Source organism: Telopea speciosissima, chromosome 10 (genome assembly GCF_018873765.1).
Source record: "Telopea speciosissima isolate NSW1024214 ecotype Mountain lineage chromosome 10, Tspe_v1, whole genome shotgun sequence".
NCBI classification, from domain to species: domain Eukaryota; kingdom Viridiplantae; phylum Streptophyta; class Magnoliopsida; order Proteales; family Proteaceae; genus Telopea; species Telopea speciosissima.
In genome coordinates, this window is record NC_057925.1 from 52,385,829 (window position 1) to 52,400,801 (window position 14,973).

General features: G+C 40.0%; 1 protein-coding gene and 1 non-coding gene across 2 annotated transcripts; both read right to left on the minus strand.

The window, feature by feature from the left end:
* Positions 1 to 4,620: 4,620 nt before the first annotated feature.
* TRNAQ-UUG lies at positions 4,621 to 4,692 on the minus strand. The gene has a single exon. It is a non-coding gene; the product is annotated as a tRNA-Gln (tRNA).
* A 2,147-nt stretch (positions 4,693 to 6,839) lies between these two features.
* Positions 6,840 to 14,764, minus strand: LOC122642081 (early nodulin-75-like). Its single transcript, XM_043835496.1, has 2 exons — positions 14,523 to 14,764; positions 6,840 to 7,138 (listed from the first exon to the last, which is right to left on the minus strand). Exons 1-2 carry the CDS (start codon positions 14,720 to 14,722, stop codon positions 6,844 to 6,846), a joined length of 495 nt encoding a protein of 164 aa, XP_043691431.1. The 5' UTR covers positions 14,723 to 14,764; the 3' UTR covers positions 6,840 to 6,843.
* Between the last annotated feature and the right edge of the window lie 209 nt (positions 14,765 to 14,973).

Sequence of the window (14,973 nt, forward strand, 5' to 3'; positions counted from 1 at the left end):
CCATTTGGTCTATTTCCACTCCCCTCACTGCCTCTCCGACTCTTAAGGACATCTTAAACAGTCATGCCCACGCCATCAACCATATCAACTAATCTTTGGCACGACACGTGGCTTAACAACAAACCCCTCTTCCAAGATGGTCTTCTCCTCTCTGTTGATGTGGATCGGTCCCACCTCACCAAGGTGAGCTCCCTCCTCTCTAGTCTCTGGCTTCCTTCCCTTCTCTTTGATATCTTCATCCAAGCCAGATGGGACCAATTTTTCAATGTCAAGATCTTTCGTAGATTGGGCTCTGATATGGCTATTTGGACTGCCACCACCCTTGGAAATTTCACCTTAGCCTCAACTTGGGAGACCCTCCGCACTAGGCCCCCTCTTGTTTCTTGGGCCCACCTTTTATGGTTTCCTTAGTCCACTCCCAGATTCAGCTTTGCCACCTGGCTTGCTCTAAGGGGCTACCTTTCCACCCGTACCAGGTTGGCTTCTTGGGGTTCCATTATTGACACCTGATGCTGCCTTTGCCTCTCCCATCCAGAAACCTTTGATCACCTATTCTTCAATTGCCCCATCTCTCATACAGTTTGGAAGTCCGTCCTTACCTTTAATGGCTTCTCCTACTCCCCTTCTCCTTCTTGGTCTGAGGAAGTTTCTTGGATCTCTCATTTTAAAGGCAATTCATTGTGCCAACAAGTGAAGAAGTTCAACTTTTGTGCAACCATCTACCGTCTCTAGATGGAGAGAAATAATAGATGCTTCAATGACACCAAGAGTAGGCTCGAGGAAATCATTCACTCTATTGTCCAGGACACCTTCCTCAGGTTCTTTAACTCCAAGATATCTGTTTCGGATAATGTGCATAACGTGGCCTTCGTCTTTTGTGGGGAATTGAGCCTATCTTCAGGATAAATAATACAACCCTCCACCAATGACAACACCCTCCGCCTGATTGGATGGTTCTCAATTGTGACGGTTCTATTCAGGAGGACCTAGGTGGATATGGTTGCATTATTGGGGACCCTAGAGGTAAACCTTCCCTCGCTCTAGCTAGAGCCACCACCTCTTCTAGCATTTTGTGAACTAAAATCCTTGCAATTAACAAAGGCCTTCGCTATGTTGCGCATATTGCGCATATGGGTATCTCAAGATAGTTGTCAGATCTATTCCCTCTCGACCATCAAAGTTATATCGGGCGAGCACCAGGCCCACTGGGCCACTTGGCACCTTCTTCAAGAGATCAACGAGCTTTCTCATCACTTCAGTGACATCGTTTTTGAGTTTTGTTTTAGAGAATCAAATCACTGTGTTGATTGGCTTGCTGTCGTTATGATCAACATCAATGAACACTCTTTTTGTATAGATAACCTCCCCTCCTCTGCATCTCCTTATTTGTAAAGATGCTAGGGGCATAACTTCATTAGGATGTAATTTTTGTCTATATATATGATCCTTTTCTACTTAAAAAAATCAAATGGATAATTTTTTTTTTCAAAAATAAAGTAAAAGGATAAAATGAGAATCTCAAAGAATTGTTAACATAATATAAGGGAACTAAGGTGATTATTTTACTTTTCTATTGAATCCTAACTAATATTTCTAAAGTATGGAAACTCAGTTAAATATCATTCTTTAATCAATGGATGATGTGGAATTTAATATATGGTGTATATCCAACATGAATCTACAACATTCATGTGATTAAGGTTGGGTTTGGTGGATTTTTTCACACAAAAAAACCTTAAATTACATGTTCGGGTGTTTTTTATTTAAAAAACAATGAAAAACAAAATTAATATGCAATTGAAATTGTAGTATGTTGTAGAGAATAATCAAATCTACAATTTTTAATTTTTGAGTTCTGCATAATGGGTTTTTGGAAAATAAATAGAGCAAAAATGATTTATGGAAGATGAAAATTTGAATTCGTTATGATTTTAAAATAATTTAAAACGAAAATATCCCAAAAAAATTATGGAAATTATATTTTATATGTAACATTTTAGGCTTTGCAAAAATTTAAATTTGTCACATTTATTAGTTGTCATTTGTTATAAAAACTCATTGGGGGAAGTTTTCATACGCGGCTATGTAAAAGCTGTGCATGTGAGAGGGTGGGAGTTTCGAAACATTAAATATGTGTGAGGGGTTTATGGCTTTTTCTACTTTTTGTGAGAGGGGACACGACCGTGCATGCTTGCATGGCCGTGTACGAAATCTTTGGCCAAACTCATTTTAATGAAAATTTTGGCTTTTATAAGGCTTAAATAATTTTTTTTAAAAAATGAGGAAATGCATGTAAATGATGTTGGAGTAAAAATGCATGTTGACTAAATCTTGAGTTTTTTGAGTTTTTTCATCATGTTGTTGAAGCCCCATTTTTTTTAAAAAAAATGCTTATTTATGGGAAAAATATGATTGTTTTAAATTGTAAGTATTAAAAATTACAAAAATAAAAAATAAAAATTGTGATGTATGTGAAAATGTTAGGTGATGACTAATTATGCATTAATTAACTAGGGTTACCACCCCAAAAACTTTCATATCTACTATTACCCCCCCCCCCAAAAAAAACTTTCAAACAACTGCTACCCTCCCCTGTTGCATACTAATAACTAAGTGACCCCCACTGTTACAAACCCGTAACGGAGGGGGTTAGTAGTGATACTGTGCCGTTGTCACGGAATTTGTAGGACGAAAATGCCCTTGTCCAAAGTGAAATAAAACAATCTTCAAAGGGTTATTTTTTTGTTTTCTTTGTCTCAACGACCTGCCCTCCATAGGATTTAGGATGATTTACTACTATAGCTACTCTCTTTCACAGAAACTGCGTTCCTTGAAGGAGAACCAGAACCCTTTATTATCTCATCTTCTTCATCTTCTTGTCTCCCTATCCATATCCAACACTTCGCCATAGATACCTTTTCTTCTTTTGATTACCATTTTTGAAGCCAAATCTGTATAGAAAACCTTATCCCTCTTTCATTCTCAATCTCAATGATGTGGTTATTGCCTTAGGTGAGAGAGAGTTTGGATTGAATCGTATAGGTTCAGACGTTAATGACTGAAAATGGTGAAGACAAACTCATCGCTGTGGCTCTCCACATTGCTAAGACTCTTGGCCGGACCGAGACCATGGCTGATGACATTCTTCAATTCTACTCCTCCTCCGACGGCCGCTTCTCCAGACAGAATTTGTCTGAGAAGATCAACAGCGACGATCCTCGAAGTTATGCTGCCTTGGAGCAGACTCTGAAATCTCTTGATCGTCAGATCTCTCAGTATGTCTTGGCTGATCAGCCCATTTGGTCTGTTTCCGCCGATGCCTCAGCCTTCCTCAACACCATTGATGAATTATTCTCCACATCCAGGGATTGGAATTCCTTAGCTGGCGAGAAATCCATTGCTGCTTGTTTGGATCGCATTGTTGAACTTCTTCAACAGGCGATGTTTCGGCCGCCGACGAAGTTCTTTTTCCTCCGGTTTGCTGCAATAGGTGAAGTGAAGAGGAAGTGAAGGTATAACCCTTTGAAGATTATTTTATTTTACTTTGGACGAAGGGCATTTTTATCCTACAAATTCCGTGACAACGGCACGGTATCACTACTAACCCCCTTCGTTACGGGTCTGTAACGGTGGGGGTCACTTAGTCATTAGTATGCAATAGGAGAGGGTAGCAGTTGTTTGAAAGTTTTTTTTGGGGGGGGTAATAGTAGATATGAAAGTTTTTGGGATGGTAATTATAAAAAATTTCACTTTGGACGAAGGGCATTTTCGTCCTACAAATTTTGTGACAACGGCACAGTATCACTACTAAGCCCCTTCGTTACGGGTCTATAACGGTGGGGGTCACTTAGTTATTAGTATGCAATAGGGGAGGATAGCAGTTGTTTGAAAATTTTTGGGGGAGGGGTAATAATAGATATGAAAGTTTTTGGGGTGATAATTGTTAAAAACCCTAATAACTAAAAATTGAGTTTTCTTTAGGGGTTATTTATTTGACGGACCTAGTCCCACAACATTCCCACCCATCCTGCCCTTCAAACAAACGACCACTTACTTTTCAATCTAATGGTATGCAGAGACCAGAGTTGCTCTGCCTCTGGTTGTTTGTGCTTGCCTTGTCATTGGCAGGCCTTGGGCTTGTGGTCTTGGTTTTGAGAACCCCCATTGCACAAGTAGTGTGTGGCAACACTGCACCATTTCCCCAACTCTGCCTACACCCAGATATTTATCCTCTCCAGTTCCCTGCATGGTACAGTTTGTCCGGTTCCTTTCATAGGGGGCAGAAATGATCAGCTTACCCCTGCCCGGGTGGGGTCCACCCTCCTTTTATTAGAGGCACTAGAGAACTGTACCAGGCAGAGTACCTGAGAGGATAATTTTCCGCCCACACCCCCAAGTGCTCCCCCACTACATGGGGCTGATCCCTTGGGCGCTTACCTGGTGGCTTGTGGGCCCTTGTCTAGGATACAAAAATAAAAAAGCAATAAGTTTAATAGTATCAAATCTGATTTGAAAGGAATAAATAAAGAAAGAGTGAGAGATTTTTTTTTTTGGATAGGTAAGGCCCAAGGAGGTTTGAACTCCTGACCTCTTAATTGTAAGGTATTGGACCTAAAATAAAGGTCCCACCGGGATTCGAACCCAGGTCGCTGGATTCAAAGTCCAGAGTGCTAACCACTACACCATGGAACCATGTGCATTCCAATCATTGGGAGAAAGTTCCCTACACTGCCGAGTGCAGTTTTAGACGAATGAGGAAAATCCCTTTGGAATTTGACAAGAGGAGAGTTGAGGGGCATTATGAAATATCAACTCCTAATGAACAATAATAGGTGAAGGGGGTGTGGATCCGGCTCCTCTCCAAGGAGACCAGCACTCCAGGGTGTGCCCAGAGGACATCCAAGGGTTGGGCCATATCTCACACTTCTTAGAGCACATCTAGAGATGTGTGCAGCACAACCCAACTGCTTGATGCACCCTAAGCATGCTGGGCTCCGTGGAGAGAAGCTCAATTCATTCAATTTTTAAATTTTTTTTTTTAAATCGGTATTGTCCACTACTTTTTCCCACATATTAGTACAAAAAAGTATAAAATATTAATTCCCGTAATGAGAAGTGAAATCCAAAAAACTATGCATGCAGAAGAGACAAATGAGAAACATAGAAATCAAGAAAGTCTTAGTACAATTTAATTAGAGGTGGAAGTAAAGGTAACAAACAAAGAGTCAGAAGCAAGAAGCCACAACACTCACATCATGTCACAAAAGCTTCTTCTCAACAATGAGTCAAGTAGCACTTAAGGCAACAACCTTATTAACAAAGAGTGAGTGAGTCCAATTGAAAAGGATTGGAGAGTGGGTGATCCATCACATTTTGGATAGAAAACTCTGTTAGTTTCCAAATTAGTGCAAAAGTTGGACTATCTTCACCCAAACAAAACCCATAACCCAACCCCCCCCCCCCAAAAAAAAAAAAAAACCCAATAGATTATGGGAGCAAGTGCAAAGCTAGAGACGAGAAGTTGCTCACACGTTCTGAGGTCCAATAAATGGATTGGATATTGATTAATTACCCCTTGGGCGGCCTTTAATTGGGGTTAATTAAGCAGTGGGGAATTCTTGAAAGGGACTATAGACGTGAAGTGGCGGTGAGGCTAATTAATCTCTATTTTGTTTCATACTTAAAAGAACAGATACAAGCTTATAGTTATAGGTCATAAGTTTGAATGTTAGATGGATTTGGTCTACTTGATTAATGCGCTTCAGGGCTCTTCTCAATCTCAGTCATTCATTATCTGTTCACAGATAAAGGAGTGACTGGACGGTCCAGTTACAACCATGGTTTCAACAAGAATCAGAAATCAGATCGGTGAATCAGCCAATCCGGTGACTGATCATGATTTCGACCAATCCATGGAATGAGGTATCAGTATTGGATAAGCTGGATCGTATCAGTATCGGCTGAGGCCAATACCGATACTTGACAGATCCTGGATTGGGTATTAGTATCTGATCACCCCCGCCCCACCCCCAATATTAAAGAAAAGTAGGGGTAAAATTGTGTGATATCCCATTGGCCTTTTGTTTGTCTTTACTTTCAAGCACCCCTTATTGGAACGTCAAACTGTTAAGTTAGAACCTGTGCGCGGGCCTTTACCGGCCATTATCATAAATCATGGGCCATGAGGCCCATGACCAACTTAAGTCCAAATTTGAAGAAGCCAATGCTCTAATCCAGTCCATGTCTAAAATGTGTCCAAACTTAATCCAACCCATCAAAACTACCCATTCTATTTGTACCCATAAAACAAACACCATTGGCACAACTACTGAAGTAGTTGGTTGCCACCAGAGGCTCTTGCTAGGGTCTGGAGAGGATCATAATATACGCAGTCTTACCCCTGTTTCACGAAGAGTACGTTTGTTTCTTGACTTGAATCCACGATCTCTAGGTTGTAATGGAGCAACCTTACCGTTGCCCAAGGCCCGCACTCCTAACTCCCACCATGAATATTAGAGATTCTCAATTTTATTAAAGAAAAAAAATTGAAAGCTCCTGAGATTCCATCAATCTATTCAATAGACATGGAAATATAGGTAGTGCTTGATATAACTGATATGCCATGGATTACAATATAAGGAAGTGTGCATAGCTAGCTCTTCCTTTTGATCTCAACTCTGAAGCATAAAAGGCATAAAACCTATTAATACCTAAAACATACTAGAGCAAAGAGTAGTTCCCACTATAGTAGGATTTCTCATTGCTCCAAGATGTATACTATCACTTTACTATTTTTATTTTTACATACTCACTCCCTCCCTCCCTCCCTTAATAGTGATAGCTCTACTCATGATGGGCATGGGGTACAGGCTTGTGTGAAGGCCCAGGGCCAGGGTGCTTCTTCTTAGATGGACTGTGAGATGGCTTCATCTTCCTTGGCATTCCAGATAATTCATGGGCTTCTTCAAGCAGTTTCTGGCCAGGTTGGTGGTGAGGAGGACCCTTGTGCTCTGGTGGTGACTTCTTTCCTGGAATTGGGTGTTGCTGCTCGTGGTGGGAATCAAGGGCATCCTTAGGGTGAGGACCATGGTGGGGAGGTTCTTCAGTAGGAGGATTCTTCTTTGGTGGTTCATGATGATCATGTTCTTGTGGTGGTTTCTCAGAATGAGGAGCAGGTTTGTGATCATCACCATCACCACCAGGATGAGCTGGACCATGATCAGCCAGAGAAGGAATGGTGGCGAAAGCTGCCACTACAAGGACCAACAACACAAAGTGTGAGAGCAGAGACATTTTTGATTGAAGTAGTAGTTGTTGCTGGTTCTTCTTCTTCACTGCAATACAAATCTGGAAGAGAAGAGTGGGTTCATTTATAGTACACTTCTGCCTGTTGTAGCATTCCACGTACTAGAAAGTAGAGAAACACTGATACTAGAGAAATCTCTGTGTGAACAACTTAGCAAAGGCGGCCATGTCCGGCGATATGATATCACCTTTAATTTCTTTACCTTATCCCTTTAATACTAGATTTGGCAGCTTTTTCTCTCTCTCTCTCGGCTTCACCTTCACTAGAAAAAAGGTTTGCTTTCCCATGTCGGCATAGAGAGGGAAGAGAAGTAAGAACGTATTTGTGGAAGAAAAAGGTAAGTAAATTATTCCATTTCGTTGGCTGTGAGTTCAGGTAGTAGGAAATTTCATACAACTTAGATAGTAGCAAAAAAATTTCTCATGGACCCACCAACATTTTACTCATCCGTGATATGCTCGCATGTGCCACTTTGGCGAAATGTCAAAGTTTACGGTTTCTTTTCGGCTTAATTACAAACAGATGGAGGGTGTCACTGGGCACTAGGCATCAATTAAGCTTAATTTTCTCCACCTCCACCTCTCTAAATTCTCAAAGTAGTGCGTAAGTTGATCCGATGTAGACATTAAGTTAGATGTAGAGGTAACATTTTAGAGGGTAAAAGGGTATGGTGAAGTGATAGGTTCGGCTGCTCTTCCAATCAGTTCACTGTTTTATGCTTCACCACTGTGGCTCACGATTTAAGAATTAATATAATAAGAAGGTGGTGAATGTGGCGGTGGAGGGATTAGCTTGGGAAGCGTATCTAAGTATCTTAAAATTATTCTCAGAGACATTTCACATGAAAATAGTCAAGCTTCATGCATTTTTCTTAGATGTGTTAATTTAAAGATTTTTCTGGGCACAACCAGTGTGAAACTCGTACAAGTTTCAATTCAGATATCAAACTCTCGAGTTTGCTATAAACTTGATCTATCAATCAGAGCTAGAACTTTTATCTTTTCCTATGGCTCCACTTGGTTGCAAGATAAATTTTTTAAATCTAAAAAAGAAATTTTTGTAATCATTATCTCATGTAATTGTATAAATTACTTAAATTTTTATTTATTTATCATATTTAGTAATGATATATTTTACATTTTAAATCAAAGGGAAATGAATTTAAACCAAACAGAATTGAATGCAAAATAAATATGAATTTAATAATCAAATATAGAATGATTTGGAGTTGCTAGCTTATACAATCACATGGGGTAATGATTATAAAAGTTTCTTTTTTAAATATGAAAATTTCACTTCCCTTCCCTTTAATTCCCCTTGCAACCAAACAAAACCTACAAGTTTAAATAAAGTGCAGCCTTGGAAAGAATCTTGGCCTGATAACTTTTACCCTGGAGTTACATTTGGTTGCAAGTAAATAGAAGTGAAGCGAAGGGACATCAATTTTGAAAAAGAAAAAAAATAGAAAGTTTTTTTGCTTTTTTTTGGCCCTGCACCAGCATGAGGCCAATGTGAGCACATAAGAAAGCCTCAATAGGGGTGAGATTTCTATATTTCATGGGGTAGGTGAGTCATTTCACCCCATCACGTGTTTGGTTGTAGGAGCTACATGGAAAATTATCTCCTCCAGGTCCCCAATGCCTCAAATAAGGGGGGGGGGTTTGACCCCATACGGGCAGAGTGTTCGAGCAGGGGTAGGGTGGTCATTGTGTCCCCCTTGTTAGAGGCACTGGGAAACTAGAGGGGATAAAGATCGGGAGCTCCACTCCTCCTGGACAAAGTCCTATTCCCCCAAATTTTATAATCATGATTATGTAAACCTATCTAAAACTCTTACCATGGATATTTGGTATAGATATATTTTTCAGATGTAAAATTTGTTTTCTCATTCGTAAAATAAAATGAAATTTAATAATCAAATTTAGTACGTTTTGGAGTTTATTACACCCATTATGTGAGATATTAATAGACCCAAACAAGGAAAACATAAGACCATGAACACCGGAAGAAAAAACAGATAAGTGAACGAAATAGCCAGAAGAGACACTAAAAATTATGCCACAATGAAAGAATCCAAAACTGAATGGGTCCTCTTCTTGGATTTTTTGCCCCTACGTAGTGAAAGGAGATTCGGGCCCTCTTGTAAAGTATCCATTCCAAAGTTCAGACCGATGCGTAGACTCCTAGGTGTATAAAGGGGGTTATACGTTTGTTAGTAGCTGATGTATGATTAATCTCCCAACACTCCGCATATGTGACAGTCTATATTGCGGACACTTGGATACGGTGAAAATTTGCTTTGATACCATGTAAAGTTTTCATCCTAAAAGTTCGAATGTCAGGTAGAGGGACTCCCAGGTGTATAGGATTGTAAGCTTGTTAGTAACCGATGTGAGACTAATCTCCTAACACCTCTCAATGAGAGAGAGATGCGGAGAGGAGAGATGTGTGAGGAGGCAGGTGAGAGAGAAGGGAGTGAGAGGAAGACAAGGAGAAAGTGAAAGAGGGAGAGGAGGGAGGGAGGGGTTTTACATCCACTACTTTCTGTATTAAAAAGATTTACTTAATCTACAAAGTTGGTTAGTACTCATGCCACGCAAGAATAAAATAAAAGCAAACTTCCAAAATTGCCCCAACCTCATTTAATTGTTTAAAAATCGTGAAATTGGATGAAAGTGCACCTTAATTATAGGAGTAAAAGTCAACTCCTATTACCCCCTCCCAAAAATAGAATCGTATTAAAAACCAAAACAAAAAAAGAGAGGATGGTTCACCCACCATCCTAGGGTTTTAGTGTGTTCTAAAATACCATCCCGATACCTAGTCCCACCCTCTCCGACCCTGCGGTGAGATCTCATTCACCGTGGGTAGAAGGAAACTCCATCACAAAAAAAATAAAATAAATAAAAACGAGTGAGAGAAACAATAAAAATAATAATAATAATAAAAGAAATTTACGAAACACCCCCTAAAAATGGGCCGATACTCAAATCACCCCCTCATATTTGAAAATACTCAAATCACCCCCTCCACACTAACGGTGTTAGTCTGTTGTTAGTTATTGGTGTAAAAGGACTATTTTACCTTTGTACATTGAAAAGACAATTTTAACCCCAAAATCAAGTGGGATGAAGGACTAAAGCGTTTCACCTTCTCCAGCACCGGCACCGGAGCCATATCTTCTCCTTCTCCATCTCCGACCAACCTGCATCTTCAGGCAATTGATTAATAAAAGTCCTTGGAGGAGGCGACGATGTCTCATCTTCCTTCCTCAGAACTTCTATAGGTGTCGCCAGACTAACAGGGGTACCATTGATCTTATGAGGAGCTTGGGCATTTGTCTTAACCTGCAAACCACCCGAAGAAGAAGCAAATTTCGACTTAATTCCTCGACTATCCAAATTGTCTGATGCTCCTCCAAGCACCATTGATGTCTTCCCCGATGATGCCTGGGTAATGGAGAAGAATGCTGAGCTGGCAGCTGCGGCAACCATGATGGAAAGAATGGGACTGTCCAACACAATTAAAAATTTCATGTAGATTAGAACACTTCCACTAATGATTCTCCCACTCAAGCACCCAAAATATGAAGCCAAGTCTCAAATATTAAACATTCACCATAATCCATCAGTTTCTAACATTTTTCATTTGCAAACAATGTAAGAAATATTTCAAGCAGAAGCTCGAAAGAACCACACAAAGCTTCTCCGTTTCTGCTCCTTCCAGTAGAATATTTTGAACAAAGAGAGAGAGAGAGCAAGGTTGAATGCGGCGGATCTCAAAGGACAGAAATAGTTCCAAAGAAATGCCAGAAGACTTGAACCACCGCCACCGCCGCTGTCGTCTCCGAGAGAGAGAGAGAGAGAGAGAGAGAGAGAGAGAGAGAGAGAGAGAGAGAGAGATGGAGATGGAAAGCAGGTGGCCACTCCGGTAAACCGCAAGGGCTTTTGAAACCCCTGTAAACCGCAAGGATTTTTTTCTGGTATCCTTCACCGGCATACTGGTCACCGTATGAGTTTATCCCTTCGTCGGGAGTTGTAGAGCAGGTGGCCACTCCGGTTAACCACTATTTGCAGGTTTCTACCTGCAATTTTGAAACCCTATAAGTTGCAGAGATTAAGTTGCAGATCATGTGAGGAAGAAGATGGATATTGGGGGTTTTAGGTTCAAGGGTAAAATAGTAACTCTACATTTGGGGAAGAAGGAGAGGGAATATTCCCTCTTTGATTCTTTATTTTGATTAAGAAAAAAAAAAAAAGAGTACATGTTAGGTTTTTAGATCTAAGGGTAAAATAGAAATTACACTCTTCTCAAGGGTAGTTTAGGGTTTTCAAAAAATTTAACTAGCTGACTTCATCAGTTAACTAACGATAGGGTCTAATTTGAGTATAGGGCTCTAATGCAAGGGGTGATCTGAGTATCTGCTCATTTTCAAGGGGTATTTCATAAATTTTCCTAATATAGGGATAAAAAAGGTAAAGAAAATTGCGCCACTTTCCTCCTATTTTCCCATTGTGGTTTAAAACAGATTTTTGGGGCAATTTTGAAAGTTTACTTCTATTTTATTCTTGCATGGTATTAGTACTAACCAACTTTGGGGATTGAGTGAATCTTTTCAAAATGGGTAAGTAGGGGTTGTAAAACAAATTTGAAACCTATTTATTTTGTACTTTTCGTTTTTATCTAGTAGATATAAGAAATTGTCCCATAATTTTATAATTTTCTCAAAAAAATTCAGTTTTCTTCTTCTATTTTTTTTCTTCTGATTTTTGAACGGCTATTTATAGCTGAAGAGGAGGGATTTTCCTTGGCAAATTAAGAAACTCATCACTGAAACATTACTTTTTTCGCCAGTGAATTTCAAGATTCACTAGAGAATAATTGGTTTTCGTTGAAGAATTCTAAAATTTCCATGAATTTTGGTAATTTTATTGGAATCTTCTGGTTGCGTTTACAAACATTTTGTTTAAGGGGGCTCGTCCCCTTGGAACCCCATGAGCGCGTTGTTGCCCAGGAAAAGTGAACATTACTTCCTAAATTAAACCAAGATCAAGATTCACCAAACAATAATATTCGAAAGGGTTCTTTAATTAGGGTGACAAAATTTAGTGTCTACATGAACCTAGAACTTACCCAAAGAACTGGGAGGACTTTTACCTTATCCATTAGATTCAAATCTCTCTCATGAAAGATGATAACATTCATATATAGGTCTTAAACCCTTATGGTGGCAACTCTAAAGAAGAAAAGATGATAGATAAGAAACCAATTTTCCCTTTCTCCCGAGACCACTTACAAGGGACCTGACCTCAGGGTCCTGGTCTCTGGGATGGGAGGTCCGAGGTGCATTTCACTGTGTACATACACATGGTTGTTTTGTTTGTTTTGATTAGCTAGAGGTCCTCCCCTAATTGGCTAGCATGCTTTGTCTGTTGTTTCAAATTTATTGCCGGAGTAGCTGTAGATCTCCAGGTTCAATCCTCTTTCTCACTGCTCGCCTTGCTGGAGGACCCAGCGGAAGTTAGATCTCCATCCCCCGTTCCTCCCACTCTCAGGTTCGAGCCACTCTCTCACTCCTCTTTCTCTCTCTCTCTCTCTCTGTGTAACCATTTCAATGATATTCCAGAGGTTTTTAATGATTTCCCCATTTTTTTTTTCAACCCCAAACCCTAAAACCCACAGCTGACATTTATTTGCTTCAACTGCATCACAGAAATGGCAAAATCCGTCACTTCTATTGCCAAATTAAATCCAACGATATAGAGGCTTGAGAAGCAAGAAGTTTACCACTCCTCTGTACAGGTTTGGCTCTTCAATCTGTAATTCTTTTCTTGTATTTTTGGCTCAACCGAACTGATCCCCACTCAAATATTTGTTTTTTCATCTCTTTTTCAATATGGTTCAACTTTATTGATGTGATTGGCAAGATCTTTGACAATGAAATCCCATTAATTAAAAAACAATACAGCCCTTATCAAAGGCATCTTTTTCCTATTTTCTTATTTAAAAAACTGTTGGGTTTTTTGGTTGATTTTTATTTAGATCGATTGATGGGTTGGTTCAATGATTTAGTTTTGATCATCCATTTGAATGTGAGGTGAAGATTCTTCAAGTGTTGAAGTTTTTCAAGAAGATGAAGTCTTCAAGAGATAGAGACTTCTACTAAATGGAGGAGTTGAGTCTTCAAACTTCTAAGAAAGTGGAAGTAGTGTTGTCTGATATCCCATTTGCCTTTTGTTTGTCTTTACTTTCAAGCACCCCTTATTGGAACGGCAAACTGTTAAGTTAGAACCTGTGCGCAGGCCTTTACCGGCCCATCATGGCCCATGACCAACTTAAGTCCAAATTTGAAGAAGCCAATGCTTTAATCCAGTCCATGTCTAAAATGAGTTTACACTTAATCCAGCCCATCAAAACTACCCATTCTATTTGTACCCATAAAACAAACACCATTGGCACAACTACCGAAGCAGTTGGTTGCCACCGGAGGCTCTTGCTAGGGTCTCGAGAGGGTCATAATATACGCAGTCTTACCCCCCGTTTCACGAAGAGTTTGTTTCTTGACTTGAATCCACGATCTTTAGGTTGTAATGGAGCAACCTTACCGTTGCCCAAGGCCCACACTCCTAACTCCCACCATGAATATTAGAGATTCTCAATTTTATTAAAGAAAAAAAATTGAAAGCTCCTAAGATTCCATCAATCTATTCAATAGACATGGAAATATAGGTAGTGCTTGATATAACTGATATGCCATGGATTACAATATAAGGAAGTGTGCATAGCTAGCTCTTCCTTTTGATCTCAACTCTGAAGCATAAAAGGCATAAAACCTATTAATACCTAAAACATACTAGAGCAAAGAGTAGTTCCCACTATAGTAGGATTTCTCATTGCTCCAAGAGATATACTATCACTACTATTTTTATTTTTACATACTCACTCTCTCCCTTTATAGTGATAGCTCTACTCATGATGGGCATGGGGTACAGGCTTGTGTGAAGGCCCAGGCCCAGGGTGCTTCTTCTTAGATGGACTGTGAGATGGCATCATCTTCCTTGGCATTCCAGATAATTCATGGGCTTCTTCAAGAAGTTTCTGGCCAGGTTGGTAGTGAGGAGGACCCTTGTGCTCTGGTGGTGACTTCTTTCCTGGAATTGGGTGTTGCTGCTTGTGGTGGGAATCAAGGGCATCCTTAGGGTGAGGACCATGGTGGGGAGGTTCTTCAGTAGGAGGATTCTTCTTTGGTGGTTCATGATGATCATGTTCTTGTGGTGGTTTCTCAGAATGAGGAGCAGGTTTGTGATCATCACCATCACCACCAGGATGAGCTGGACCATGATCAGCCAGAGAAGGAATGGTGGCGAAAGCTGCCACTACAAGGACCAACAACACAAACTGTGAGAGCAGAGACATTTTTGATTGAAGTAGTAGTTGTTGCTGGTTCTTCTTCTTCACTGCAATACAAATCTGGAAGAGAAGAGTGGGTTCATTTATAGTACACTTCTGCCTGTTGTAACATGCCACGTAGTTGAAAGTAGAGACTAGAGAAATCTCTGTGTGAACAACTTAGCAAAGGCGGCCATGTCCGGCAATATCACCTTTAATTTCTTTACCTTATCCCTTTAATACGCCAGATTTGGCAGCTTTTTCTCTCTCTCTCTCTC

Excerpts from the sequence above, each read along its gene's own strand:
- LOC122642081 (XM_043835496.1), bottom strand. The coding sequence starts at position 14,722 with ATGTCTCTGCTCTCACAGTTTGTGTTGTTGGTCCTTGTAGTGGCAGCT. Across the intron at positions 7,139-14,522 it reads CCTCCTACTGAAGAACCTCC|TCATCATGAACCACCAAAGA; the intron begins CCACCATGGTCC and ends ACAAGAACATGA.